We start from the raw sequence: 24635 nt of genomic DNA, 5'->3' as shown, positions 1-24635 counted from the left end.
CACTCGGCCCCGGGCTGCGCCGCAGACGGCAGCAGCTCCCGCTCCGCCCCAGCCGCCTGACCGCGGGGCCGGGGTGCTAACCGCGGGGCCCGCCAGCCGGCCGGCCCGGCCAGCCCAGCCCAGCCCGGCGGCCCGCAGCCCCGCCGCCCGCCGCCCCCCGCCGCCGCCGCGTTGCCAAAACAAACGGGCCGGCCTATTTATTGGCGGCCGGCGAGCCGGGCAGCTCAGAGTCGAGGCGCCGAGGGGGACAGCGCGCCGCCACCAGCCAGGGCCCCGGGCCCCCGCCCCGCACCTGAGTCCCGCCGGCCGTGCGCCGCGCCGCGCAGCCCATGGCGCCCCCACCTGGAGCCCCCAGGAGCCACCCGGACGCCTGAGCCCCCGCAGCGCTCCGGTCGACTCGCCCACCCATCAGCCCACCAGGCGTCCTCGCCCGCCGCTCCTCGGGGCTCCCCGGCCATGTCTCCCGCCCGGCTCCGGCCCCGCCTGAGGTTCTGCCTGCTCCTGCTGCTGCTGCTGGTGCCGGCAGCGCGGGGCTGCGGGCCGGGCCGGGTAGTGGGCAGCCGCCGGCGACCGCCGCGCAAGCTCGTGCCGCTCGCGTATAAGCAGTTCAGCCCCAACGTGCCCGAGAAGACCCTGGGCGCCAGCGGCCGCTATGAAGGCAAGATCGCGCGCAGCTCGGAGCGCTTCAAGGAGCTCACCCCCAACTACAATCCAGACATCATCTTCAAGGACGAGGAGAACACCGGCGCCGACCGCCTCATGACCCAGGTGAGCGCGACCCGCCCTCGCAAGGCGCCGCCGCCGAAGCACCGCCACCTGCCCGGCCCTACCCGCCCCCTGGCACCTTTCCTTGACTGGCTGGCACGCCCCCTGGCACCTGCCCCTCTCGCCAAGATGGGCCGGCTGGGGTCCCGGCGGAGTGCTGGCATTCCCCGAGCCCGCCGGAGGCTGTGAGAAGAGCTCCCCTCTGCCAAGCACCACAGCCCAGCGGGTTGGCGGTGGCCCCTTCGGCCCTGGAGTGCTGGCAGCTCAGGTCAGACGCGGCACCTGGAGGTACCTCTTCCCGACTGCCTCCTGCGCCTGCAAGATGCACCAGTCCCTCTGGCCTAACCTTCCGCATGGCTGCGCCCCTTTCATGTCGAGGCGATTCGGCAACCCGAGAGGCGAAGCTCCGGGCGTGGAGGGTCCCACTGGCCTTTCCTCCCCGCGCGCTCTCAGTTCTCTGCGCGGCCCGCTCCGGGGTCTGGGTTAAAGAAACAGCGGGCAATGGTAGAGCCAGGAGGCGGAGGTAGGGAAGGGATCTTGCCGGGGAGCCCACGTGTCTGTCCCCAGAGCTGAGCGGCTCAGCTGCAGTTGAAGGGTGGGGGTGCCGGGCCGCCGGGCTCTGGGGCCGAACTTGGGGGAATCCCTGGGTTTGGTACTGTGGGTGGATTGAAAGAGAGGGGCCGTGGTGCCGGGAAGCCCCACAGCAGAGCTAAGGCTAGTCGTAAGTGCTCCGAACAGGAGGCTCGCTCAACCCAAGGACCTGGGGGAAGGGTGGGGGTGGCGGGGCGGGGAGCACACTTTCTTCCTTGAGGCTGAGTTCGAGGGAAAGTGACCTAGGTCCCCTTCCTCGGTGGGCTTCCACTGCAGGCAGGCAGCCTGCTTTCTAGATGCTTTGGGAAGGGCAGTTAGACCACGGCCCGCAGCACGCGCCCAGGCGCCTGGGCTGGCCGGCAGTGTCGGGCGAAGGTTGACTGGTGGCTGGGCCGGGCCGGGCGCCGAGGAATGCAGATAAGGATCCGGGCCACGGACTGGGCAATCATTGACAGCGCGTGCCCGGGCTCTGGACCCGAGTAGGGGAGGGGGGGGGGAAGAGGGGCGGGGAGCAGGGGCCGCGGGACAGACATAGGTGGGTGGCTAGAAGCCTGGCGGCCAGGAGCACGTGGAGCTCCCTCTGGGGGCAGTGAGCGCCCCCAGCTAGATTGCAGCCTCGGAGGACCGACGGAGCCTTGGGTTTTAGCCGCTGTTGGCTCCTGGGAGACCGAATCCAAGGGTCTGTGGGAGCCCTCGTCTCTGAGGGGTGGGATAGGTTGAGAGGTGGGCTGCCCACACCTGGCAGCTCCTGGCACCTCAGAGTCAAGGACTGTGAAAGGATCCCTCTTCCCAGGCCCCTCTCCTCAGTCAGCTGCGGGGTTCCTCGGGCTCCAGGTACGAAGAGAGCCAGCGCATACGATGGTCTCTACCGTCCTTCCCCCAGGGCGACTCGTCTCCCCCTTCATGGGAGGCGGAGCATGAAGTGGGCACCCCGAGGTCAAAGGTTCCGTTCCTCGGGTCCTTTCCCAGACAGGGGCGGCGCAGGGATGCTGAGTGCTCTTGACTCAAGGAGAACAATACTTGGCGTTTATCAACCCGGAACCCACCCCTCGCAGCGGGAGACAAGCTGCGTGGTCCTCCATCTGGCCGGGTCAGGCGCTAGCCATATCACCAGCTCTGGTTCCCGGGCTGCCGCTTCCCCGGAGCGAGCGTGGCCTGTTTGGGATCGTGAGGGTCCCAGTGGGAATGCCTCGTGGCGCCGAGGAATCCCGGCAGGCTTGGGATTCCCCTCCAACACACCCCACAGGCTGCCGAGGCGCTCCGCACCTGCCGCGCCCCGGCCGCTTCGCGGGCCTCAGCCCTGGGGCTACGGTGACACCTACTGGGCACCTCGAGCCTTGCACGCCTAGCAGGCCGGCCGCAGGCAAGTCAGCTCCGGTACATCCTTTACCCTCCAGGCAGCAGGCGGTCCCCTGCTGGTCCCCTGGTGAGACAGAAGGGCCCGGAGCTCAAAAGGTGCAGTAACTCCAACAAGAGAGAGGGAGACGGGTGAGCGGATGGACGCGCCTTCTAGATTTGTGGCGCCACCGCGCGGTCCAGATCCCGGTGGGGTCAGGGGATGCTAGAATGGAAGGAAGCACTTTAGGGCTCTCTGTTCCCAAGAGAGAAGGACAGAGCACCCTCCCAGGTTTCCAAGCTCCAGCGAGTGCGGTAGGAGTAAGGGGCGGGGCTGCGCGCTCATCTGCACACGGGCCAGCCTCTCCCCCAACTCTGCTCCCTCCCCTCCCGCAGCGCTGCAAGGACCGCCTGAACTCGCTGGCCATCTCGGTGATGAACCAGTGGCCCGGGGTGAAGCTACGGGTGACCGAGGGCTGGGACGAGGACGGTCACCACTCGGAGGAGTCGCTGCATTACGAAGGCCGCGCGGTGGACATCACCACGTCGGACCGCGACCGCAATAAGTACGGACTGTTGGCGCGCTTGGCAGTGGAGGCCGGCTTCGACTGGGTGTATTACGAGTCCAAGGCCCACGTGCATTGCTCCGTCAAGTCCGGTGAGCCGCTGCCGGGGGACTGGGCCCGGGGCCGGGGCCGCAGGGCGTGGGCAGGCGGCGCTGGGCCCGCGGGAGCCAAGAAGGTGAAGAGGCCCGCCCAGGGATGGAGGCGGGGACCTCGGGGACCAGGACGTCAGCGGCGCTCCCCCCTGCTGCTCTTGACCACCTGCTCGACCCGTGCCTGATAGTGTCATGGCAGGAGCCTAGGGAGACAGGGTCCTGTCCCAGCGATGCTGGGTGCTGACCAGGCGGTCCACAGTCCAGAGCCTACTGCAAGTGGTGCAAGACAGAGCAAGCTGGCCAGATGGAGAAAGCCAGGCTGACAGAGAGACGGCCTTCCCATACAGAGTGGTGCAGAAATGGGAGGTGGGGGTGGGGCCAGGGGCCAGGCTGTGCCCAGACATCAGCATGACTGACTGGGAGCCAGGAGCCCAGAGGTTCAGAACGCACAGCCTGGCTGCAGGTCAGGCCCTTTAAGGCACTGTGTCTGCTCCTCTCAGGGGGCGCAGGCGTCCCCAACCTCTCCCCCAGGGCCCTGAAGCTGGACTTTGGGGGGCAAGGACAGCCGTGAGGGCAAGAATAAACAGAATGGACTTAATAAAGTGGATTTTCCCATATTGGCCGCTTTGTTGATCAGAATTGGAAGGCACTGAGGCCTCGCCCCCTCCCTCAAATCTTGTCTGCATCCCTGCCACGTGCACTGAACCCGGTCATGGATGCTTCACATGGTTTCTGTGTGGACTGCCTGCGGGGTCCCCTGACTGCAGGCTCGGCCCTCCGTGCTGGCCCCATGCAGCGATCACACTCACAGACCTGGCACATTGAGACCAGGCTCTCTTTTGTTCCTCATCCCACCGGGCTCACAGTGGTGACCCCATCCTGACCTTTCCCCTCTGCACTTCCCTGTCAACTGTATTTACTTCAAGTCACATCGACTCCTCACTTGCAAACACAGGCCCGATGCCAGTTCCCAGAGGGGCCACTTCCCTGAATTACTACTGACCCCCAAATAGTATCTTGTATCCCACCCACTGATGCCATTGTGTCCTGTCCCCTCACAAGGACCCAGCACATGAACTGAAGCTGGTGATTTCATCCTGGCCACTGAGCCACGCCCTGGCCTGGCCATTCACTCCGAGCTTCCAGAACCAGGAGTCTGTGTTCTTGCAACTGACTGGCCCTCCTCTCACTTGGTGTACAGATGCCAAGGGCCAGGTCTGGCATAGAACTTGGGGTGTCAGTCCAAGAGGACAATTTGGGGGGAGCATCTGAGAAATGGGTGAGAAATAATGGGACATCCAGACCCCAGAGGCATGAAGTGACTTACCTTCTCCTCGAGGCTGCAGCTTTGGGGTGTCAAGTCACAGCTGACCACTTCCTGGCCCAGCTGATCCTCGGCCTCTCTGACTGCTTCAGTCTTATCAGGATTGGGAGCAGGTGGGGGGGAGGCTTCACCTGGGCTCCCGGAGGACCCTTTCCCTCATGCTCCCTGAGCTTGGAGACTCAATATGCTCCTTTCATGAGCAAAGCGTTAGGCTAGGGAGGAAGGCAGATCATACTGTGGGCTGAGGGTGGGTTCAAAGCTGCAGAGAAAGTGGGGGACAGGGAACATGACCTAGTGATGGGAGAGCAGCCTGGAAGCAAGGGGCACCTCTGGCTGTGCTGGGGAGGATTGCAGTGACTGTGAATCTGAGCTCCACCCAGTAATGCCTTCATGTCCCTTCTTCCCACAGAGCACTCAGCCGCAGCCAAGACGGGCGGCTGCTTCCCTGCTGGAGCCCAGGTGCGCCTGGAGAGTGGGGCACGTGTGGCCTTGTCGGCTGTGAGGCCCGGAGACCGAGTGCTGGCCATGGGGGAGGATGGGAACCCCACCTTCAGCGACGTGCTCATTTTCCTCGATCGTGAGCCGGACAGGCTGAGGGCCTTCCAGGTCATCGAGACCCAGGATCCCCCGCGCCGCCTGGCACTCACACCTGCCCACCTCCTCTTCACGGCCAACAACCACACTGAGCCAGCTGGCCACTTCCGAGCCACATTTGCCAGCCAGGTGCAGCCTGGCCAGTATGTGCTGGTGGCTGGGGTGCCAGGCCTGCAGCCTGCCCGAGTGGCTGCTGTCTCCACGCATGTGGCCCTGGGGGCCTACGCCCCATTAACGAGGCATGGGACACTGGTGGTGGAGGATGTGGTGGCCTCTTGCTTTGCGGCCGTGGCTGACCACCACCTGGCTCAGTTGGCCTTCTGGCCCCTGCGACTGTTTCACAGCTTGGCGTGGGGCAGCTGGACCCCAGGGGAGGGTGTGCACTGGTATCCCCAGCTGCTCTACCGCCTGGGACGTCTCTTGCTGGAAGAGGGCAACTTCCACTCACTGGGCATGGCTGGGGCAGGGAGCTGAAAGGATCCTTCTACTGCCCTCCCAGAACTGCCCACATGGGTCCAAAGGCCTCCCCACCAGGAGGGCATTGGCCTTGGAAGGGACCTGAGTGGGGACACTGGTTCCCACCATCTCCTCCATCACAAAGATACATTACTGAGACTAGTACTGGGTGAGGCCAGCGTCCCCCTAGCCCCATCTTGGTGTAGTGACAAAGCTGCAAGCTGAAGTGGCGATGGGAGGTGGTCTCTCCTTCTATCCTAGAGACCAGTGGGTCCCAACCCAGCCAGCCCTCACTACAACTTTTCATTCCTGCCTCCCCCAGTGGGGAGGGCCCATTCTATCCATCTTAGGCCCCTCTTGGGTGGGCTTGCACCTCAGTTGATGCTGCTAGATTCCCTGGGAGCCGGCAGGGAGCTGACTGGACTCAATGCTGCCCAGAACTGAGCAGGCTGCAGGGTAGGGCAGCCAGCCTGGCCATCCTGAGGCATGACCTTCCTCTCTGGCCACACTCCTCGGGACACATCCAGAGACTGTCGCTGTCAGTACACAGAGCTGTGTGTTCCAGCCAATGTGATCACAGTGCCCAGGATGGGGGCAGTGGGCTGGATGTCCTGCCCACCCTCTGCCCAGGCTATACATTCCCATTTCTGCTGAACCATGACCCCCACCCCCTCCTCCGGTCAGTCTCCCCCACCTTATTTATTGGCACCGAGGGGGAAGCCCATGGAAAAATTTGGGGATGTTTTGGTCTTTTCTTCCTTTTGTAATAAAAATTATTTAAGTTGTTAGAGCCCTAGAGTCCAGGACACCAAGTAGGGCTGATACACTGTTAGCCTAGAACCATGGGTGGGGCCATCCAGGGCTGTGTGCACCTTCCTCCAAAGACAAAACCTTTAGAGCTCCCACCCTCTTTGCATGCCCTTTCTCATCCAGTAGGTCTGCCAAGTCGCAACAGAGGGCTGTTTAGAATGGGCCACAAGGCAGATGTGAATTCTACAGAATCTCTTCATGATCCACAGTGAAAAGTCAGAGACTCATGCCCCGAGAAAGACCAGAATAAGTAGGGAAAGCCCCTTTACTCGGAAACAAGATGTTTCTAGATAAGTAAAGTGATCACGGAATTATTAGAGCAGTTCTTTCTCTGGTCTAACTGTGTTTAGGCAAACTTTGGGGTCAGCATGAAGAGGCCTTGCCTGGCCCTAGTTAAGGTGCCTTCCCTGCTTATTCTGGTCTTTCTCAGGGCCTGAATCCTGATTCTTGGTCCCACTTCCAGGATTCTTCTTTAACAGATCTAGGTCGGGATGTCCCTGGTGGTCCAGTAGATTAAGAATCTCCTGCCAATGCAGGGGACACGGGTTCGATCCTTAATTTGGGAAGATTCCAGATGCCTCAGGGTGACTAAGCCTGTGAGCCACAATTACTGAACCCTGAGCTTCTAGAGCCCTTGCTCTGCAACAAGAGAAGCCACCACGGTGAGAAGCTTGAGAAAGCCTATGTGCCACAACGAAGGCCCAGCTCAGCAAAAAAAAAAAAAAAAAAGAAGATCCGGATGGAGGCCTAGGAACTTATTTTTACAAATACTCCAAACATGGCAGATAGTCCATAGATTACACTTTGAGAAACATTGCTTAGTCGGAAGGACACCTGTTTATTGCCAAAACAGGATGACCCCTGTCTTCATTTTCTCTTGGTCTCTGCATCCCATAGCAAGTTTTTCTTTACTCATTATAGACCAGCTGAGATTCCCAGGTCCATTGATAAAATTGTTAAATATTCAGGAATACTGTGAAACAGTTGAAATAGGCCATAGTGGGAATATTTACACCATAGAAATTGGCATATGCCACCAATTAGGGCTCCCCTGACCATGGAGAGCTAGTTGTGAAAGCACACCCCTGCCCAGGTTCTAGCCTCTGATAGAGATTTCTGTCAGAAAGGGGGGGGGGTGACTGCCCTGACTCTTACCTTACCATCCCCACTTCCATGGAAGAATATTCTGAGAAAACTTCATTGCTCTGGAGACTGTGTCATCTGGGAGGAAGAAGCTCCCACAGGCTGTAATGACAACTGCTTTCATTTAATGAAGACTAACCTTTGCCAGGCATTGTTCTAAGTGCTTTACATGTAGCACCCACTTCATTTTCATCACAACCCTATGTGGTATATATTATGTGTTCATGCTAAGTAGCTTTAGTTATGTCTGACTCTTTGCGACCGTATGAACTGTAGCCCACTAGGGATAGAGTAATCCTTTGTTCGTGGGATTCTCCAGGCAGGAATTCTGGAGTGCGTTGCCATGCCTTCCTCCAGGGGATCTTCCCAACCCAGGGATTGAACCCACATCTCTTATGTCTCCTGCACTGGCAGAAGAGTTCTTTACCACTAGCGCCACCAGGGAAGCCAGTATATACTATATTCTTACCATTTTCCAGATGAGAACACAGAGGTACAGCGAGGTTAAGTAACTTGTCTAAGATGAGGGAGCAAGTGACAGAAGCAAGATTTAAACCCATGCATCTGGCTCACCTTTTCATATTCTTCATGGGGTTCTCAAGGTAAGAATACTAAAGTGGTTTGCCATTCTCTTCTTGGGAGAAAAGTTATGACCTACCTAGACAGCACATTAAAAAGCAGAGACATTACTTTGCCAACAAAGGTCCATCTAGTCAATGCTATGGTTTTTCCAGTAGTCATATATGGATGTGAGAGTTGGACTATTAAGAAAGCTGAGTGCCAAAGAATTGATGCTTTTGAACTGTGATGTTCAAAGACTCTTGAGAGTCCCTTGGACAGCAAGGAGATCCAATCAGTCCATCCTAAAGGAAATCAGTCCTGAATATTCAATGGAATGACTGATGCTGAAACTGAAACTCCAATACTTTGGCCTCCTGATGCGAAGAACTGATTCATTTGAAAAGACCCAGATGCTGGGAAAGATTGAAGGCGGGAGAAGGGGATGACAGAGGATGAGATGGTTGGATGGCATCACCAACTCAATGCACATGAGTTTGAGTAAACTCTGGGAGTTGGTGATGGACAGGGAGGGCTGGCATGCCTCCACGGAGTCGCAAAGAGTCAGACATGACTGAATGACTGACCTGAACTGATCTGGCTTGCAGGTCCACTGCGAGGCTTTTCCTTTGGTAAACTTGGGTCCTTTCTGGAAGGCACGCTCAGAATTTCAGGACCAGAAATCTGCTTTTTCAGACCACCTGAAGTGGAGTACACATCACCGTGTGGCAGACACTCATAGACAAGGCTCACAGGGACCAGAACATCTATGAATGCATTTGCAGTGTGAAACAAAAGGTCAAGGTCAAGAGGCTCTGGTCCATTCATTTGCACGTTCTGTCTTTTACAGAAATTTTGCATGGGGTGGAGGAGAGAGAGAAAGAGATTGAGGGTCTTCCTTATGGGGGGCCTACCTGCCCCTCATATGGGGCCTGGGGACACTTTGTCTTGTAGACACAGAGCCATTTGTTGTCCCTAGACCTTCTGTTCTAAAAGAGCTTCTTCAAGAAATACACTTATCTTCAGAGATGGCTGTAGAGATTCAGAAAAGCACTTTGAATCCAGACCCTGGAAAGACCAACCTTGGGATAGAGGTGAGGCCCCGCAGGTTTTTGGGGAATCCTGACCCAGAACTGTGGTAGTGGTACCAGCTGGATGAGTAGAGTCAGCCTAGAAAGTTGTCCTCCACCTCAGCAGTGCGAGAGTCCGGTTCCTCCCACCAGAACTGGCTCGCTTATCCTCCTTAAGATGCTGAGGCCCAGAGGAAGGAAGGTCAACCATACTGCCCAGACCCAGGGAGCTACTGGTCCCCCACCTGCTGTTCTTCACAGGCTTAAACTCAGCCCTGAAGGCCATTGCATCCACAGTGGTCATCGCTCTCCCCCAAGAAGGGACTGCCTGCGGAATGGCTTCTGACAGTGAGCAGCGATGTGTTGGAAAGGGCTGAGCCAATGCAACAATCCTTTAGGCAACCAGGCCTGCTGTTAACACTTGCAGCCCCAGGATGGGAAATGGAAATAGGTGAGTGAAAAAGTGAACTATTAGTCACTCAGTCATGTCTGACTCTTTGCAACCCATGGAGTGTTGCCTGCCAGGCTCCTCTGTCCATGGAATTCTCCAGACAAGAATACTGGAGTGGGGAGCCATTCTTTTCTCCAGGGGATCTTTCCAACTCAGGGATCAAACCCGGGTCTCCTGCATTGCAGGCAGATTCTTTACTGTCTGAGCCACCTTGAAAAATCTTAGTAAAATGCCCCTTTAGGAGATCCAACTAGAAAAGGCAACAATCTTGGCCTGGAACCAGGAAATCTGTTTAAGAGAAAGCCTCACACAGAGGGCACTGAGCTTACAGAACGTCTGGATTTCAGGCCCCGCCCCCTTGTCTGCCCAGCCCTTGTGCAGTGTACAACTTGTATGACCTTCAACTCTGGCCCCGACTGGCCTGAGTCTCTGCCAGGCTCAGACAGATTCTGCCAGTGGTAACAGTTTGGAAAGAAGTTCCTACAGCATCACACAAGAGGAAGTGGGGAGAAATAAACAGGGGTAAGGATGGGATGTGCAATGTCTGGAGACTTCCTGGAAGTGTTTTGGGGCTTGGCATAAATGACTTGGGCAAGAGGAGGTGGATGGATCACTGGGGGCAAGTGTGTGGAGGAGAAGCGTAGGGCATGCCCAAGGACTAGGAGCCAGTGTGACTGGGGCTCAAAGGTGCCAGGAGGGGAAATGGAAGCAGGGGAGGAGAAACGCTGCACCCCATAAAAGGGGCAGAGGTGAAGGCCGGGTGAGTAGTGCTGAAGCAGAAAACACCCCAATGAAGGGGTGGAGGCCCTCAGTGGGGAGCACAGGCTCTGCTGCCCACCTAAGAGGGTGTCCCTGCTGCAGGAAAACTTTTTGGCAGGGGTTGGTGGCAGCAGCTCTTCCAACCCATGCCCTCTGCCCCCTGGGTGGAGCAAGCCTCCTGGAGCTTGGGCCCACATCCCACACCCCAGCCTAGTTCTCAAAGCCTCTTTGTTCCATTGGGCCAAGCTTTGGCCAGCCCAGATCTGATAAGGCCAGGTAGGACAGATAGCGGCCCCACCCTGCAAGCCTCAAGCCTCACCCAGGCTGCCTCGCACGCACGCATGCACGCACATCTCTTCTGCCCCAGAAGGGCCTAGATGCAGGGACCTTCCCACCCACGCCAGAGTTGGGAAGCCTCAACCTCTGGGCTGGCCCCCTCCTGTAGTCCATTCAAGACCCCTCTCATATGCATGGGTAAGCAGGATAAGGGAATTACCTCCCATTTCAGAGAGAAATAAATGAAGTGTCCCAGAGGGAAAATGACTTGTCTACAGTTATTTCTTCCACAATCAGGAGCATCAATTGCTAGCTCTACTCTTTATGAAAGTGAAAGTGAAGTCGCTCAGTCATGTCCAACTCTTTGCGACCCCATGGACTGTAGCCCACCAGGCTCCCCTGTCCATGGGATTCTCAAGGCAAGAATACTGGAGTGGGTTGCCAACCAACCCAGGGATCGAACCTGGATCTCCTGCATTGCAGGCAGACTCTTTACCCTCTGAGCCACTAGGGAAGCCTCTGCTCTTTATATTATCTTTCAAAACTCTAACAGTTCTCAGTTCTTTTTTGGCAGAGAAAAAACAAAGGCCCAGAGAGGTGAAGTTACTTTCCTAAGGTCACACAGCACATTCCAGAGCAGAATTCAGGTCCCTTGCAGCAGCAAACTGAGGGAGATAGGAACTGACGAGTTACCCACCCCAGAAGGAGAGGAGTGCACTCCCAGCCTTCACTTAAAAGATCTGATAGGGCTGGGGGTGGCCAAGAATCTCCAGGAAGGTGGTCCTGGAAAAACAACACTCTAGATGCTGTGTGTGTGTGTATTAGTTGTTCAGTCGTCTCCAACTCTTTGCAACCCCATGGAGAGGATCTCATTTTGATGCAAGAGGCAATGTTTAAAATATGTCCATGAATTATTTGACACTCCTCTCCCCTTGAATCTGGCCTGAGACTAAGTTAGGAAAGACCATATAGCTTCTGTCTGGTTCTACCCTGAGCTTGCATAGCTGGAAAGGCTATGGATAGGTGTTCCCAGCTCTAACCTAGCTGAGCTCCCAGCCAACAGCCAGTACCAATTGTCAGCTGTGTGAGTGCACCATCTTGGATGTCCAGTCCAGTGGAGCCTTCGGGAGGCTGCAGCCCTGGCCAACACCTGACTGCAACGGCATGAGAGAGTCCAATTGAGAACTGCCTGGCCAAGCCTGTCCTGAATTCCCAACCCACAAAATCACAAGCAAAATAAAATGGTTGTTTGGAATCATGGTGTACTTTCTTACACAGCAATGGTAACCAGAACAAAATGCAAAGAGGAGATGGGATTTGGTGAGGACAATTCTGGAGGCTTTCCAGAAGCCTTTAGTACACTTTTACATGAAAGCTTTTTTTAAAATGAAGTGTGCATGAGGCTGGGAGAGGGGTGGTGCTTCTTCATCTTCTAAAGGGGCAGTGTGAGAAGACACACTGACAGAATAAACTTGGAGCAGATAGAGACAAAGGGAAAGGCTGGAAAAGCTCATCTCCACACTCAACTGATTAAAAGAATGCTCCATACCTACTCTGGTAGCAGGGTCTCTGGTGACAGCAAACTTGGAGGAGTGGAGAGCCTCTGGAAGGAAAGGAGTTTCAGCATGCGGGCTAGTGGGTAGCAAGGAGTTATACACAACCAATAAGGAAGGCTACTAGAAGTTTTTAAAAACCCAAATGTTAGATGCTGAAGAAAGTACTCAAGGTTTGGGGCCAGACCTGAGAGAGGGACTGGACATTCCCAGGGATGGTTGAACGCTTACAGGGCCTTGACAAGAAGGTCCATGAAAATGAACTGAGAAGTACACTGTTACTCTCATAAATTCCCCCTGGGTCTGCATCTGGTTTTTAACACATGCCTCTGAATGCCCAACGTAAGAAAGCTACTCTGGGCATTCCCTGGTTGTCTCTGCATTTTAGGTGGTTAGAACTCTGCTCTTTCACTGTTGAGGGCCTGGGTTCCATTCCTGGTCAGGGTACTAAGATTCCACAAGCTGCACAGCATTGCCAAAGATAGATAAGTAAGTAAAGGAGTGTGTGTGTGTGTGTGTGTGTGTGTGTGTGTGTGTGTGTGTGTGTGTGTGTGTAAAACTCAGAGGAAGGTGACCAGGCAGGTCATAGGGAATGGGTATTTCTCCGTGGACTGGTTGGAAGAGTATAGATGGATAGGTTTCTTGGTTCTGAATGCTTAATTCTAGAGAAGCAAAAGATAGGTGTGTTCAGAATCTAATAAAGAGGAGGAAAGTGCAGTTTATGGTAGAGAATCCTAGCAGACACCACTCTAGTCAAGTGATCAAGCTCATCACCAGTAATACATATCGACAAGATGTACCCTCTGATATTATGCACTGAAAAGGGCCTATAACTCTGTTATGCTTCCCAATAATGCACATCTTACTCTAATCACAAGAAACAAACCCAGATTGAGGAATATGCTACAAAATAATTGACTGTACTCTTCAAAAGAATCAAGATCATGAAAGACAAGGAAAGATTCAGGAAATGCCCAAGGTGGGATCCTGGACTGCATACTGGAACAAGAAAAGGAAATTAGTGGATGAACTTGTGAAACCCAAATAAATTCTACACTTTTCTTAATAGTATTATTATACCAATGTTAATTTCTTCTTTTTGATAAGTGTCCTATGGTCATGTAAGAGGTTAACCTAGGAGGATGCTGGAGGAAAGATTTTAGAGAACCACCGGTACTATTCTTGTGCACATCTAAAATTAACTCAAAATTTTTAAAATTAAAAAAAATCTAATAAAAAGAGAATCTCATGGACCAAAAAAGGTAGGCTTCCTTGCCATCTCTAAGTCCAAGTCAACTTCCACAACCAAAGGAAGCCAGTTACATTAAACTGGTGGTCATGTTATAACATCTTTGAGAGAGGGCTCTAGTCAGATAGGGATTAAAAAGGGTTTGAGGAATTAAATAGGGTGGAAAGTCACAGAATAATGGTGTTCTTCATTTATTCAAAACATATAATGAGTTAGGCTCTGTGTTAAATTCTGTAAACCTTTCATCCCACTTAAACCTCATGACCTTTCAGGCAGCTGTTAGAAGTTCTTGCTGTTTATGAAGAGGAGGCTGGATCTTACAGAAATGAAGGAATAAGATCAGACAGCTGAGGGCTGATGGAGTTTGGGTTTAAATCCAGTCTGATTTACTCCAGAGCTTGCTCTGAACCACTCCACTGTACTGTCTTCTCAGCTATGACCCACATTCAATTCATGGCTCAGGGTTCTGTGCTGGTGTGGGTGGGGAAAGAGGAGAGAGGAGGCAGGAGGAAGGGGATGGCCTAGGATGGGCTGGTCAGCTGGAGCTGTCCATGGTTCTGGCCAGAAGGACGTGGAGCTGGGGAGCCTGTAGGAGATGGTGATGAGGAAGACAGCTGGGAGAACTAGTACAGAGAAGGAGCCTGCTCAGACTAGAGGGAAAGAGCAGTCAGACATGGTGGTAGGTACCAATAAGGAGGAATGAGAGAGAGAGAGATTTCAAGCTTTGGCTTAAAATAAATAACCATGTATACAGTAGCTGGTAAGGTAGGATTTATCCTCAGTCAATACACCAGTATTATCCTGTGTAGCTCTACTAGTTGTTAAAATCTGGAAGTACTGTTAGTGGGTGCCCTCAGTTATGTCCTACTCTTTGTCATCCCATGGACTGTAGCCCAGCAGGCTCCTCTGTCCCTGGGATTCTCCGGGCGAGAATACTAGACTGGGTTGCCATTTCCACTAGACTGGGTTGCCATTTCCTACTCCAGGGGATCTTCCCAACCCAGGGATAGAACCCAAGTCTCCTGAGGCTCATGCATTGGCAGGCAGATCCTTTACCACTGAGCCACCTGGGAGAGACCCACTCTGTTACTAGTTAGAGGATAGTCACTGACTGAGTTCTCCACTACTGTGGCTGCTCTCCACACCTCACAACCTAACACATAAAAGGTTAAGGCTGGCACAGTATGGGCTCTCAGGACCCAGCTCTGGCTCTAAGGCTCCCTGGTATCCATTCTCATAGGTCAGTATGCATACTGTACCAATTGTATTTTGAACACTGCCCCTGTTTGCCCCATTTTACAGATGGTGAAAGTGAGGCTCTGACATGTTTAACCATTTGCCTCAAATTGTTCAGTTCTTAAATGGTAGAATCAGGACTTGAACTTAGTCTTCTGGGATTGAGCCTCATGTCCTTTTCCCTCCATCCCCCCTATTTTTGGCCTTGTGCCTATTCACCACTTGGCATGGACAATGAGGGAGCAAGTTGAACAGGTTCTTTGAGTTGGCACAGGAGAGTTAGAAAACCCTATAGGGGTCCCAGGCAGAATGGAACTCTTTCCTTTGAATTGTATTGCCATATGGCAGTCTTCCCCCAGCCCTTGATAATGTTGTATTCCAGAAGCCCTTTCAGGCTGGGAGTGTCATCAATCTCTTGACACTCTCTCTCTACACCTAGCAACTTTAGGGGGCCATGGCTTAATGCAGAGAATGATCCATGCCTCCTCCTAGATGCAGCCTTGAACCACCCAGTGGCCCTCTTATCTATAGTCTTCTCTTCACCTCTCAGGCTGGGCGTGTCATCAATCTCTTGACACTCTCTCTCTACACCTAGCAACTTTAGGGGGCCATGGCTTAATGCAGAGAATGATCCATGCCTCCTCCTAGATGCAGCCTTGAACCACCCAGTGGCCCTCTTATCTATAGTCTTCTCTTCACCTCTCAGGCTGGGCTTATAAGGTTTACCCTACTAATTTAGGAGGTCAGGAGCTTCTGTGAGAGGACCTACCACTTCATTTCCTTCCCCAAACTTAAGTACATCTTCTGATTTCAGAAGTAACACTGGAAACTGAGTCAGAGCTGCAGGCGAAGAAAAGTGGGAGAGGGCTCTTCACATACTGGAGTTGGGTGCCTTGCCAACTGGACAGCAGATCATCCTGGCATGTCTTTTTGTCTTTCTCCACCTTAGAGCCACAGGCAGCCTCCTTTTTGGAGAAACAAAAGAGGAGGATGTGGAGAGGAGAAACACTTTCTACCTCTCCTGTGTGCAGCAGAGGGATTGGGAGATGGGAAGAGGTGAGGATGCACAGAAAGCTGAGTAGCAAAATTATAGGGACCTTCCATTTAGTGGGGAAGCCATAGTGGCTCAGTGGTAAAGAACCTGCCTGCCAATGCAGGAAACACAGGAGACGCAGGTTTGATCCCTGGGTTGGGAAGATCCCTGGAGGAGGAAATGGCAACCCACTCCAGTATTCTTGCCTGGAGAATTCCATGGACAGAGGAGCCTGGTGGGCTACAGTCCATAGAGTTGCAAAGAGTCGGGCACAACTGAGCAACGGAGCACACATCCACTTAGCAAGTGACCCTCCAGTGTGTGTGTATATGTGTGTGTGTGTGTGTGTGTGTGTATCTTTGTTGACAAAGTATGCATCAAATACTTTACATAACTGACCACTCAGTCCCTATGTAGGCCTTTTGATAATTATCCCCAGGTAAAAGATGAGGCTCAGAGAGGTCATGGGACCTGCCCAAGGTCACACAGCCAGTAAGTGCAGTCAGGTTTGCCTGATGAATTAATCTCAGATCTGTCTGATTTCCCAGCCCAAAGTCTTCTGTATTTCACGGGAGGGATATTGGGGAAAAAAGCTTAGAAAAGATATTTTTGTGTGTGCTGAAGCCCAATGTGCTTTATCTTTATCACCCTTGGCTTCCAGCCAGGAGGGTTGGAGTCCTACCCGTCCTCCTTCCTCCCTTTCTTCCACATTCTGGTCTTCATCCAGGTACTGAATCATCACCTACCCTCGTTCACAGCCTTGAACAAAACAGAGCCCACCCTGATGTCTTTCTTGAGTTCACTCAGGAGATGGTCCCCAGGACCCAGCACCCATTGCTCCCCACAGGTTCTGGGATCCTGAAATGAGGGACTTCTGAGGCAAGCCCAGCTTCCTCTCCCCTCCTCAGTTTCATCCATTGACACACCCCTTTCCATGCTGTTTGCTTCCTGGGGCTAAGTCCAGCTTGGGCTTCTCCCTGGGAGTCCACCATGCCGGTCAAGGTCACTCATCAGCAGAGCTCCCAGGAGGCAGGCAGAATCTTGTAGAAGCAGAGCCCACAGGGGACCAACCAAGAATTCCCTCTCACTGTCTCAAGCCCAGAAGCCACCACTGATTGGACAGATCAGCTCTGGAGGGACACTCCTTCAGTGAAGAGGCACAAGGATGTGTGGCTCCTGGATAAGCTTTTCAAGCTCTAATCTCCTAAGGGTTTTCTCACTGGGATTTCTGAGGCTACCACCGAGCCTTGCCTCCAGAGTTACTGCTCCTTATTTTTTTTGTGGCCTAAGAATAGACAAACAGGTCCCTTTCCCTGTTCCTCAGGTTCAGCTGAGTCAGGCTGACCATTTCAAAAAGAGCTTAAAGGAAAACAAAAAGGAAATCATTATAGAAACCACAAACAACATAGAAGTGGGAATGTCCAAAGTGCAGGCTTCCTATTCTGAGAATAATGTTAAAACCAGTGAAAAGCTCACCGAGTTCCACAGTCCTCGATCCCAAGAAAACTCCAGACCTAACTGTGCTGGCATAACATAATGGGCCTCTGGCCTGACCCTTCGTTTCAGCCTCTGGCCATGTGATCTCCCAGGCCAGTTAAGTCAGCATTGTCATCTAAGTGTATCTTTTACCTTTAAACTCCAACTTTCCCAAAATGAGAGTTTATTTTCTGAGTTTACCCTTAGAGTCTCTCCCTCTAACACCCACCCTCCATCATTGTCCTGGGTAGTGAAACATCTTTAATTGCCCATGAATGAACTCAGATTTTCAGCTTCAACCACCTAAGGAGTCTTCACCAAATGAGACTCTTCCCTGCAAAGGACATACGAACAAACGAACCAGTGGGCTTCCAAAAATCTGTATTATGTGTAATAATGTCTTCTTCAAACATCCACCTTCAGATCCCTTCAAAAGAGCTAGCTTTGTGCTGGGTTGGAGGAAATGCCAGGAGAAAATGCCTAGGAGACATTCCCTTCCACCTGCAAAAGGAATTCATTAGCAATGCAACATGCAAGCAAGAAATAACTACTGCTTTTGAGTTAACAAGTGCAATCACAGAATGAAGTTCCAGGTGAGATTCTGACTCTATCACCAAGGGGTATCAGAAAAGAACAAAAAACGACTCCCATTGCTCTGACAAGTCCTTGGATTAGCCTCCTCCGAATTTGGTCGTCAACTAAAGCCGAGATTTCGGGGACGTCCCAACAACTGTGTTGCAACTGGTAGAACACAGTTAGAGCCAGCAGGGAAAGTTGGAGAATGAAAAATGAAGGTGAACGTTGAAGTTGGGCGGGGCCTTCGCTTTCTCTGATCCATGACTCACGCGGGTAGCCGTCGTTGCCCTAGGATACCAGGAGACGCCATGACTCGTGCGTCTTGTATCTATAGAAACGACAACATGGCGGAGGTGTGAGTTCTGAGCGTTGGTCCCAGCGACCAGGCGAGCTGCGCGAGTGGCCAGGGAAGGTATCTGTCTTATGAGACCGTCTCCTTTGGGAAGTCGTGACGGGGTCCCCTCGGTGTCCGTCGGAGAGCCCCGAGGGACTAAGACTTGGGCGAGATCAGCCTGGAGATATCTTTGAGGATAGTGAAACCGCTTTAAGTATATTTTATTTCTTCTTGGCAACCCGCCACTTTTTACACTGGGCATCTTAGGAGTTTTTAGGTTGGAAATTAGGCAAATAAAGGAAGCTGATGATTTTTTTTTTAAGGTTCTCAAGATATAAAAAAGAGACGAAAAACAACACCTCCCTTGCCCAGTGTCCTCGCAATGATTGCAGTCTTTGGAAGAGTAGCACATGCTAGTGTGGAAGTTATCATTGTTAATTATAGTAACATAGGTTTGCCTAGGGCTTTTTCAAATTCTCTGTTTCTTTTAAACTTAAAGTCAATTTTGTGAAATAGAATAACCTTCATTTTACAAGTGAGGAGACTGAGGCTTGAGGAAATGGAGAAACTTGTCCATCTCAAATGAATTGGAGCAGATGCTGGAACCCAGCTTTTCTTGCACCAGGACCAGTGCTCACTTCCCTAAGCCCTAAGCCCTGGTCTGGACCAGCTTTCTACCCTGTTATCTCTCTTTTTTTTTCTACAAATGTTGATCAGAGATTTTTTTTTTTTCGGAATCCGGAGGCAGAGGCTGTTTGTAGAATCCCCTACGGTTACAGGCATTACTGAGTCAGGGAAGTACTACAAAGCCATCCAACAGCAGAAAAGTAATGGGGCCTTCCTCCCTGTCTCACCAGCTTGCATCTCTTTGATTCAGTCTGAATGTTCACTTCCAATTGAAGGTAGGAGTTCACTTCCAATTGAAGGTAGGAGCCTTGCCTGTCCTGTCTGGTGCCTAGCACTGGTACATAGCAGGCATTCAGTAAACGCCTTGTGAATGAATGAATGAATGAGTGAATGTAAGATAGTCCCCTTCAGAGGGTTTGGTTGCTATTGTTTAGTTGCTTTGTTATGTCTGACTCTTTTGTGACCCCACGGACTGTAGCCCACCAGGCTCCTCTGTCCATGAGATGTCCCAGGCAAGAATACTGGAGTGGGTTGCCATTTCCTTTTCCAGGGGTTCTTCCCAACCCAGGGATTGAACCCACATCTCCTTCTTGGTAGGCAGATTCTTTACCACTGAGCTACCAGGGAAGCCCTTAGATGGTTTGGACTTGTTGCCAATTAGGAAAAAAGTGCATCAACAGAATCTTTTGGTCTGGATGAATAGTGAGGAGGGTATGGGAGAGTGTCTGATGGAAGTGTGGAAATTTCTAAAGGGCAACCATAAAACTGTTTCCTAAAGCATAATATGTTATAATAAGGGGCTGAACCCCAGACTTGAAAATAAATAATTTTAGGCCAAATAAAAGATGACTCACATCTAATCATAAATTGTTGTAAGTATTAAAATACATGTGAAGGACTTACAACACTGCTTGGCACATGATAAGTTCTCTCAGTGAGCGTTCTTAGAAGTTGTTATTATTTTTGAAATTGGTACTCAAAGAGGTGGGGGAAAATACTGAGTAATCTTAAAAATGCACATATGTTCAAAAAAGGAATATACTGATGCTGTCAAATATGGTAGCCACACTTGGGTGTATGTGCAGAAGGAAGGGGGATTTGAGATGGAGCCAGAGCCAGTTTGGGACCCTTGTGTGTCCAAAGCAGGGCCAAGCACCCTTTTGAGCATTTGTTGAAAGCTATGGACACTCTCCCTGGAAAAGAGCACATGCCCATACCCATGAAATTTGCATATAATTTGCCTATCATATTTGCATATATTTTCCAGACACAGCCTATCAATTGATCCCTCTGCTTTAGAGGTTGATTCATTTATCCTTGGATTGAATCATCAATTCAGTGAAGGCTTCCTTTAAACCTGGGCTACAGGTTGCGTACTGATAGAGGAAACTCAGAAGCCCAAGAAGCCTTCAGTCTCATTTGCCTTTTCTTTGTCTTTTATTCCTCTTCTCACAGGAGGCCAGCCATGTTCAGAGGCAACAAGTAGAGAGTAAAAGCCAGGTAAAAGCAATGCATATGCTTCAGTGACACTCTCTGGGGACTTACTGAGAAATGCCACATGTGGCTATGGAGGGCAGTGCTGCATGGGCCTCATTCCCAGTTCCCTTTTCCAAATGGCCTTTCCTGAATGGTGAGCCTCTAGGTTCCCAGGCAAAGCCCTGTGTCTTGTATTCAGCTCATTCCTCACGTGCCACTTCACACCTGTTGCCAGAGCTCAGAAGCAGGCACTCCTCCATGATCACGGTGCCCATGGTGAGTCTTCTCCATTGACCTCTCTTTCTCATGCCCCTCCTGTCTCCTCTCTGGTCTCTCTCCAGCTCCCGACAGGCAGGAACTCTTGGCTTAGCCAGAGAGCTTCCCTCAGACTTGTGTTCCCGGGACCCGATGCTCATTGAGGCAGCCCTCAGCCTCCTCATGAGGACTAGGGACAGCGGGGACTGCACCATGAACTCCGGATCGTGCCTGAGTGCCAGCACGGTGGCCTTTCCCACCATCACTGGCAGCAGCATGGCCACGAGTGCCTACAGCAGCAGCAACGCCAGTGCCTTTGTGAGGACGCCTGTGGGGCCAAGCAGGATGGATGGGCAGCAGGGCAGCAGGGGTGGGAATCTGGGAGTGCCCCTCTCTCCTGTCCCAACCCCATTACTAGACGCTACATACACGGAGCCCCAGGCCAACTGGAGCGGTGGCAGCTGTGAGCATGACGGCGGAGAGGAGAAGAATGTCGGGGAGATGGGAGTTTGCGGCTGATAAGAGTAGCCCGTAGTTCTCTCTTCCTTCGAAAAGCTCTTCTGATCTTGATGCCTAGGGCTTTGCGTTTGTCTAGTGGGTGGATGTTGTTTGCTCTTTTGCAGCTCTCAGGGTTCTCTCTGTGTGACAGCACAGGATCAGGGTGGGCGGTACTCGTCTAGGGAGGTAATGTAGGGGTCTGACTGCGTTTTGTGCAGCATGTATCTGTGTTATATGGGAGTTCCCAGGTTGCCTTAGATGTGATGGTGGTTGCATTTGCCTCCCTGTGGACCACGGTCATTTCTCCCCTGCATCTGTGCCGTTTCAGGCCAGTTTGCACACAGATTCATTCACTGCCCTTCCCCACTCTGCTCTGAGCTGGTGGAGACTGGAAGGTGGGAGGAGGAGAGAAGCCCAGGTATGTCTCTTCTTCCCTCTCTGCTTTTGGCAGTGTCTTGGTCAGCATCTTGCTGTGACTCCCATCGGCACCAGACAGTGCTCTCGGTTCTGAGAACCCCACCTCTTCCCCTAACTTGTGTAGAGTGGCACCTTCTTTTTAAAATTATATTAAATTAATTTGTTTATTTCTTTTTGGCTGTGCTGGGTCTTTGTCGTTGCACGTGGGCTTTCTCTAGTTGCAGTGAGCAGGGGGCTACTCTTCATTCCGGGGCATGGGCTTCTCATTGCAATAGTTCTTTTATTGCGGAGCCCAGGTTCTAGGTGCACAGGCTTAGTAGTTGTGGCACACGGGCTTAGTTGCTCCTTGGCATGTGGAATCTTCATAGACCAGGGATCAAACCCATGTTCCCTGCTTTGGCAGGCTGATTCTCAACTACTGGACCACCAGGGAAGTCCCTAGTGGCAGCTTCTTGATGTTGTTAACTTTGAGGTTACTTCATTAGCCCCTGGTTGTGCATTGAATTCCTTATTTTAAACTCCCAGAGGGGCTTCTGTTTTTCTGGTTGGACTCTGATTGATGCACCAACTGATGTTTATAGTAAATGACCCTTGGTCACCCATGTCACCTTTCCTCCATGGGCAGTTCAGGCCATCTGACACTCTGTATATTTTGAAACTGAGATGTAAGCTCCAAGAGAGAAAGGATTTGATGGTCTTGTTCACTATTACAGGCCTGGCACTAACCTCTACAGTGTCTGGCACATCACGGGTAGTGAAACACATATCTGTTAAACACATACATTTATCCTTTGTTGTTGCTCAGCTGCTAAGTCGTGTCCCCATGGACTGCAGCACGCCAGGCCTCCCTTATATAATGATGTAAAAACAATACTTGGTCAAAGCTAAAGAAAAATGGCAGTGAATTTATATTCACTGCAATGAATGGTAGGAAGAGGCACCTGGTTCCTCCTCTCACCATCTTGCTGCCCCAGAAGTTTTCCATTCCCCTCTCTCCTCAGATAGTTAAGGGTTAGGAATCAGCCTATGAAAGGATTTGCTGTTATAGACAGGGAGTGTTGGTACAGTGAACCTCTAGCATCCTTAGGAGAAGTGCTTGGAGTGGCCTCAAAGCCAAGGCAGCAGGTGTGGGTTGGCCCCAGGAAAGTTGGTTCTGTCCTCTTCTCCACCAGCTAGGTGAGGGATGGGAGAGGAAATGGTGGAATATCCCTGTGCCCTGGAGAAGTTCCAGCGAGGGACGTCTGAGAGAAGTCCTCTACAGGCTTCTGTAGAGAAGAGGTAGGATGGGGAGGAGGAGGAGGAGGAGAAGGCAGCATCTGAACAGAGCAGTGTCTGAGGGCACACTGGTGAACAGAACAGGCCAGCTAAGGCTGCTGAGTGTGCTGGTTAAGTGGCCGATAGAGTGGTCCAGGGAAGGCTTCAGGGGCAGTGTCTCAGGGAATCTAGTTGGAAAACCATTCCAGTGACCTCAGAAGAGGTAATATCAGACTCCAGGCCCTCCCTGCCTCTCACCTTCTCTCTCCAGGCCATCCCCCATGGGGCAAGGAGTGGTGTAATTCATTACCTTCTGGAGGTGGGGAGATCTTAGCCCATTCTCCGGGTCTTTGAATTCTTTTCCCCTTTCTCCCTGCCAACCCGGACAGCCTGCCAGCTCCATGGACACTCAGTTGTGCTTCCCAAAGAAGCAGGACAAAGTGAAGAAGAGGGTCATCTGGGACATTGAGGTGGCTGAGGAGCTACAATGGAAAGGCTGGGTGTTGGGGAAGGAGATCACCAAAAACCTGGTTCTGAAAAATCTCTCCTTGAAAATCCAGAAGATAAAATACAGGTACCAGTATGAGGGATCAGAGACTAAGTCCCTGAGCCCTCAAACCCATAAAGCAGCCACTTAAAAAAAAAAAAAGTCATACAAAACCAAAAGAGTGTATAGAACATGTATAGTTTGAATAGTTGATGAAAGTGGAACCCATGTGACCAGGTTAATTAATGGGGTGATAACAGTGCCTGAAGCTCACCTTCCCTCATGTGTCCCCCCAGCATTGGAACACCTTCCCTACTGGTAAAGGTAGCCACTGTTCTGACTTTCATGATAATGATTTTCTTGTTTTTCTCAAAAGGATTTGCCACTTACGTTTGCATCTCTAAATGATATAGTTTGTTTATCTTCTTATGAACTTTATGTAAGTGGGATAACATGATATGCTTTTGTTGTTGTTGTTCAGTCACTAAGTCATGTCTGATTCTTTGCAATCCCATGGACTTGCAGCATGCCAGGCTTCCCTGTCCTTCACTATCTCACAAATGCTCAAACTCATGTCCATTGAGTTGATGATGCCTTCCAACCACCTCATTCTCTGTCACCCCCTTCTCCTCTTGTCTTCAATCTTTCCCACCATCAGGGTCTTTTTCAGTGATTCAGCTCTTCACATCAGGTGGCCAAAGTATTGGAGCTTCAGCTTTAACATCAGTCCTTCCAATGAATATTTGGGGTTGAATTCCTTTAGGATTAACTGGTTTGATCTCCTTGCTGTCCAAGAGACTCTCAAGAGTTTTCTCTAGCACCACAATTCAGAAGCATCAGTTCTTCAGCGCTCAGCCTTCTTTATGGTCCAACTCTCACATGCATGCATGACTACTGGAAAATCCATGGCTTTGACTATATGGAGCTTTGTTGGCAAAGTGATGTCTCTGCTTTTTAATATGCTGTCTAGGTTGACCATAGCTCAGTTATGTTCATAAGACTCATCCACATGCATACGTAGCTTATCCTTTTTCACCACAGAGTAATAGTTCGATGTATGCTTCTATGTGTTTGTGCATTCTTCTGGTGAGGGACATTTCGGTTGTTTCAAGTTTGAGACTGTTATCAACATTGTTCAGCTATTGCACAAGTTCAAGTTTTTCTAGGGTAGATACAAAGGAATAGAACTACTGTGACTTAGAACATGTACATGTTTGCTTCTTACAAATGTTTGTACATGTTTGCCGAACTCATTTCCAAAGTATTTATATTCATTTATATTCCCACCAGCCACGTATGAGTATTCCCATTCCTCTTTATCTTTACCAACAATTGATATTATTTAGACTTAAGTTTTTTGCCAATAATGCTAAT

General features: G+C 51.6%; 2 protein-coding genes across 23 annotated transcripts in view; both read left to right on the top strand.

The window, feature by feature from the left end:
* Window positions 1–385: 385 nt before the first annotated feature.
* Window positions 386–6511, top strand: IHH (Indian hedgehog signaling molecule). Its single transcript, XM_081579817.1, has 3 exons — window positions 386–768; window positions 3088–3349; window positions 5083–6511. Exons 1-3 carry the CDS (start codon window positions 457–459, stop codon window positions 5739–5741), a joined length of 1233 nt encoding a protein of 410 aa, XP_081435943.1. The 5' UTR covers window positions 386–456; the 3' UTR covers window positions 5742–6511.
* Window positions 6512–18192: 11681 nt separating this feature from the next.
* Window positions 18193–24635, top strand: part of CFAP65 (cilia and flagella associated protein 65) — a 38981-nt gene continuing 32538 nt past the window's right edge. For 6 of the 22 annotated variants that reach the window (XR_014080566.1, XR_014080564.1, XM_081584102.1 and 3 more), the window contains exons 1-5: window positions 18193–18325; window positions 19105–19149; window positions 20330–20374; window positions 20692–20923; window positions 23164–23348. Coding sequence is in view for 12 of the 22 variants with exons in the window: in XM_081584102.1 (XP_081440228.1) it covers window positions 20759–20923; window positions 23164–23348 (350 nt within the window). In the remaining 10 variants the exon portion in view is untranslated. Of the gene's footprint in view, window positions 18326–18991; window positions 19174–20329; window positions 20375–20691; window positions 20924–23163; window positions 23349–24635 lie in introns of all 22 variants that reach the window. The other 16 variants (XR_014080565.1, XM_081584104.1, XM_081584098.1 and 13 more) reach the window with 11 other exon arrangements.

The sequence above is a fragment of the Giraffa tippelskirchi genome, chromosome 3, assembly GCF_054371585.1.
Source record: "Giraffa tippelskirchi isolate mGirTip1 chromosome 3, T2T-mGirTip1v1.2.pri, whole genome shotgun sequence".
In the NCBI taxonomy this organism is placed as follows: Eukaryota; Metazoa; Chordata; class Mammalia; order Artiodactyla; family Giraffidae; genus Giraffa; species Giraffa tippelskirchi.
The sequence above is the reverse complement of the archived record's forward strand: the minus strand, read 5'-3'. Positions and strand labels throughout refer to the sequence as shown.

Coding starts and splice junctions, on each gene's coding strand:
- IHH (XM_081579817.1), top strand. CDS start 457: ATGTCTCCCGCCCGGCTCCGGCCCCGCCTGAGGTTCTGCCTGCTCCTG. Junction 769..3,087: donor CCGACCGCCTCATGACCCAG/GTGAGCGCGACC, acceptor CCCCTCCCGCAG/CGCTGCAAGGACCGCCTGAA. Junction 3,350..5,082: donor GCATTGCTCCGTCAAGTCCG/GTGAGCCGCTGC, acceptor TTCTTCCCACAG/AGCACTCAGCCGCAGCCAAG.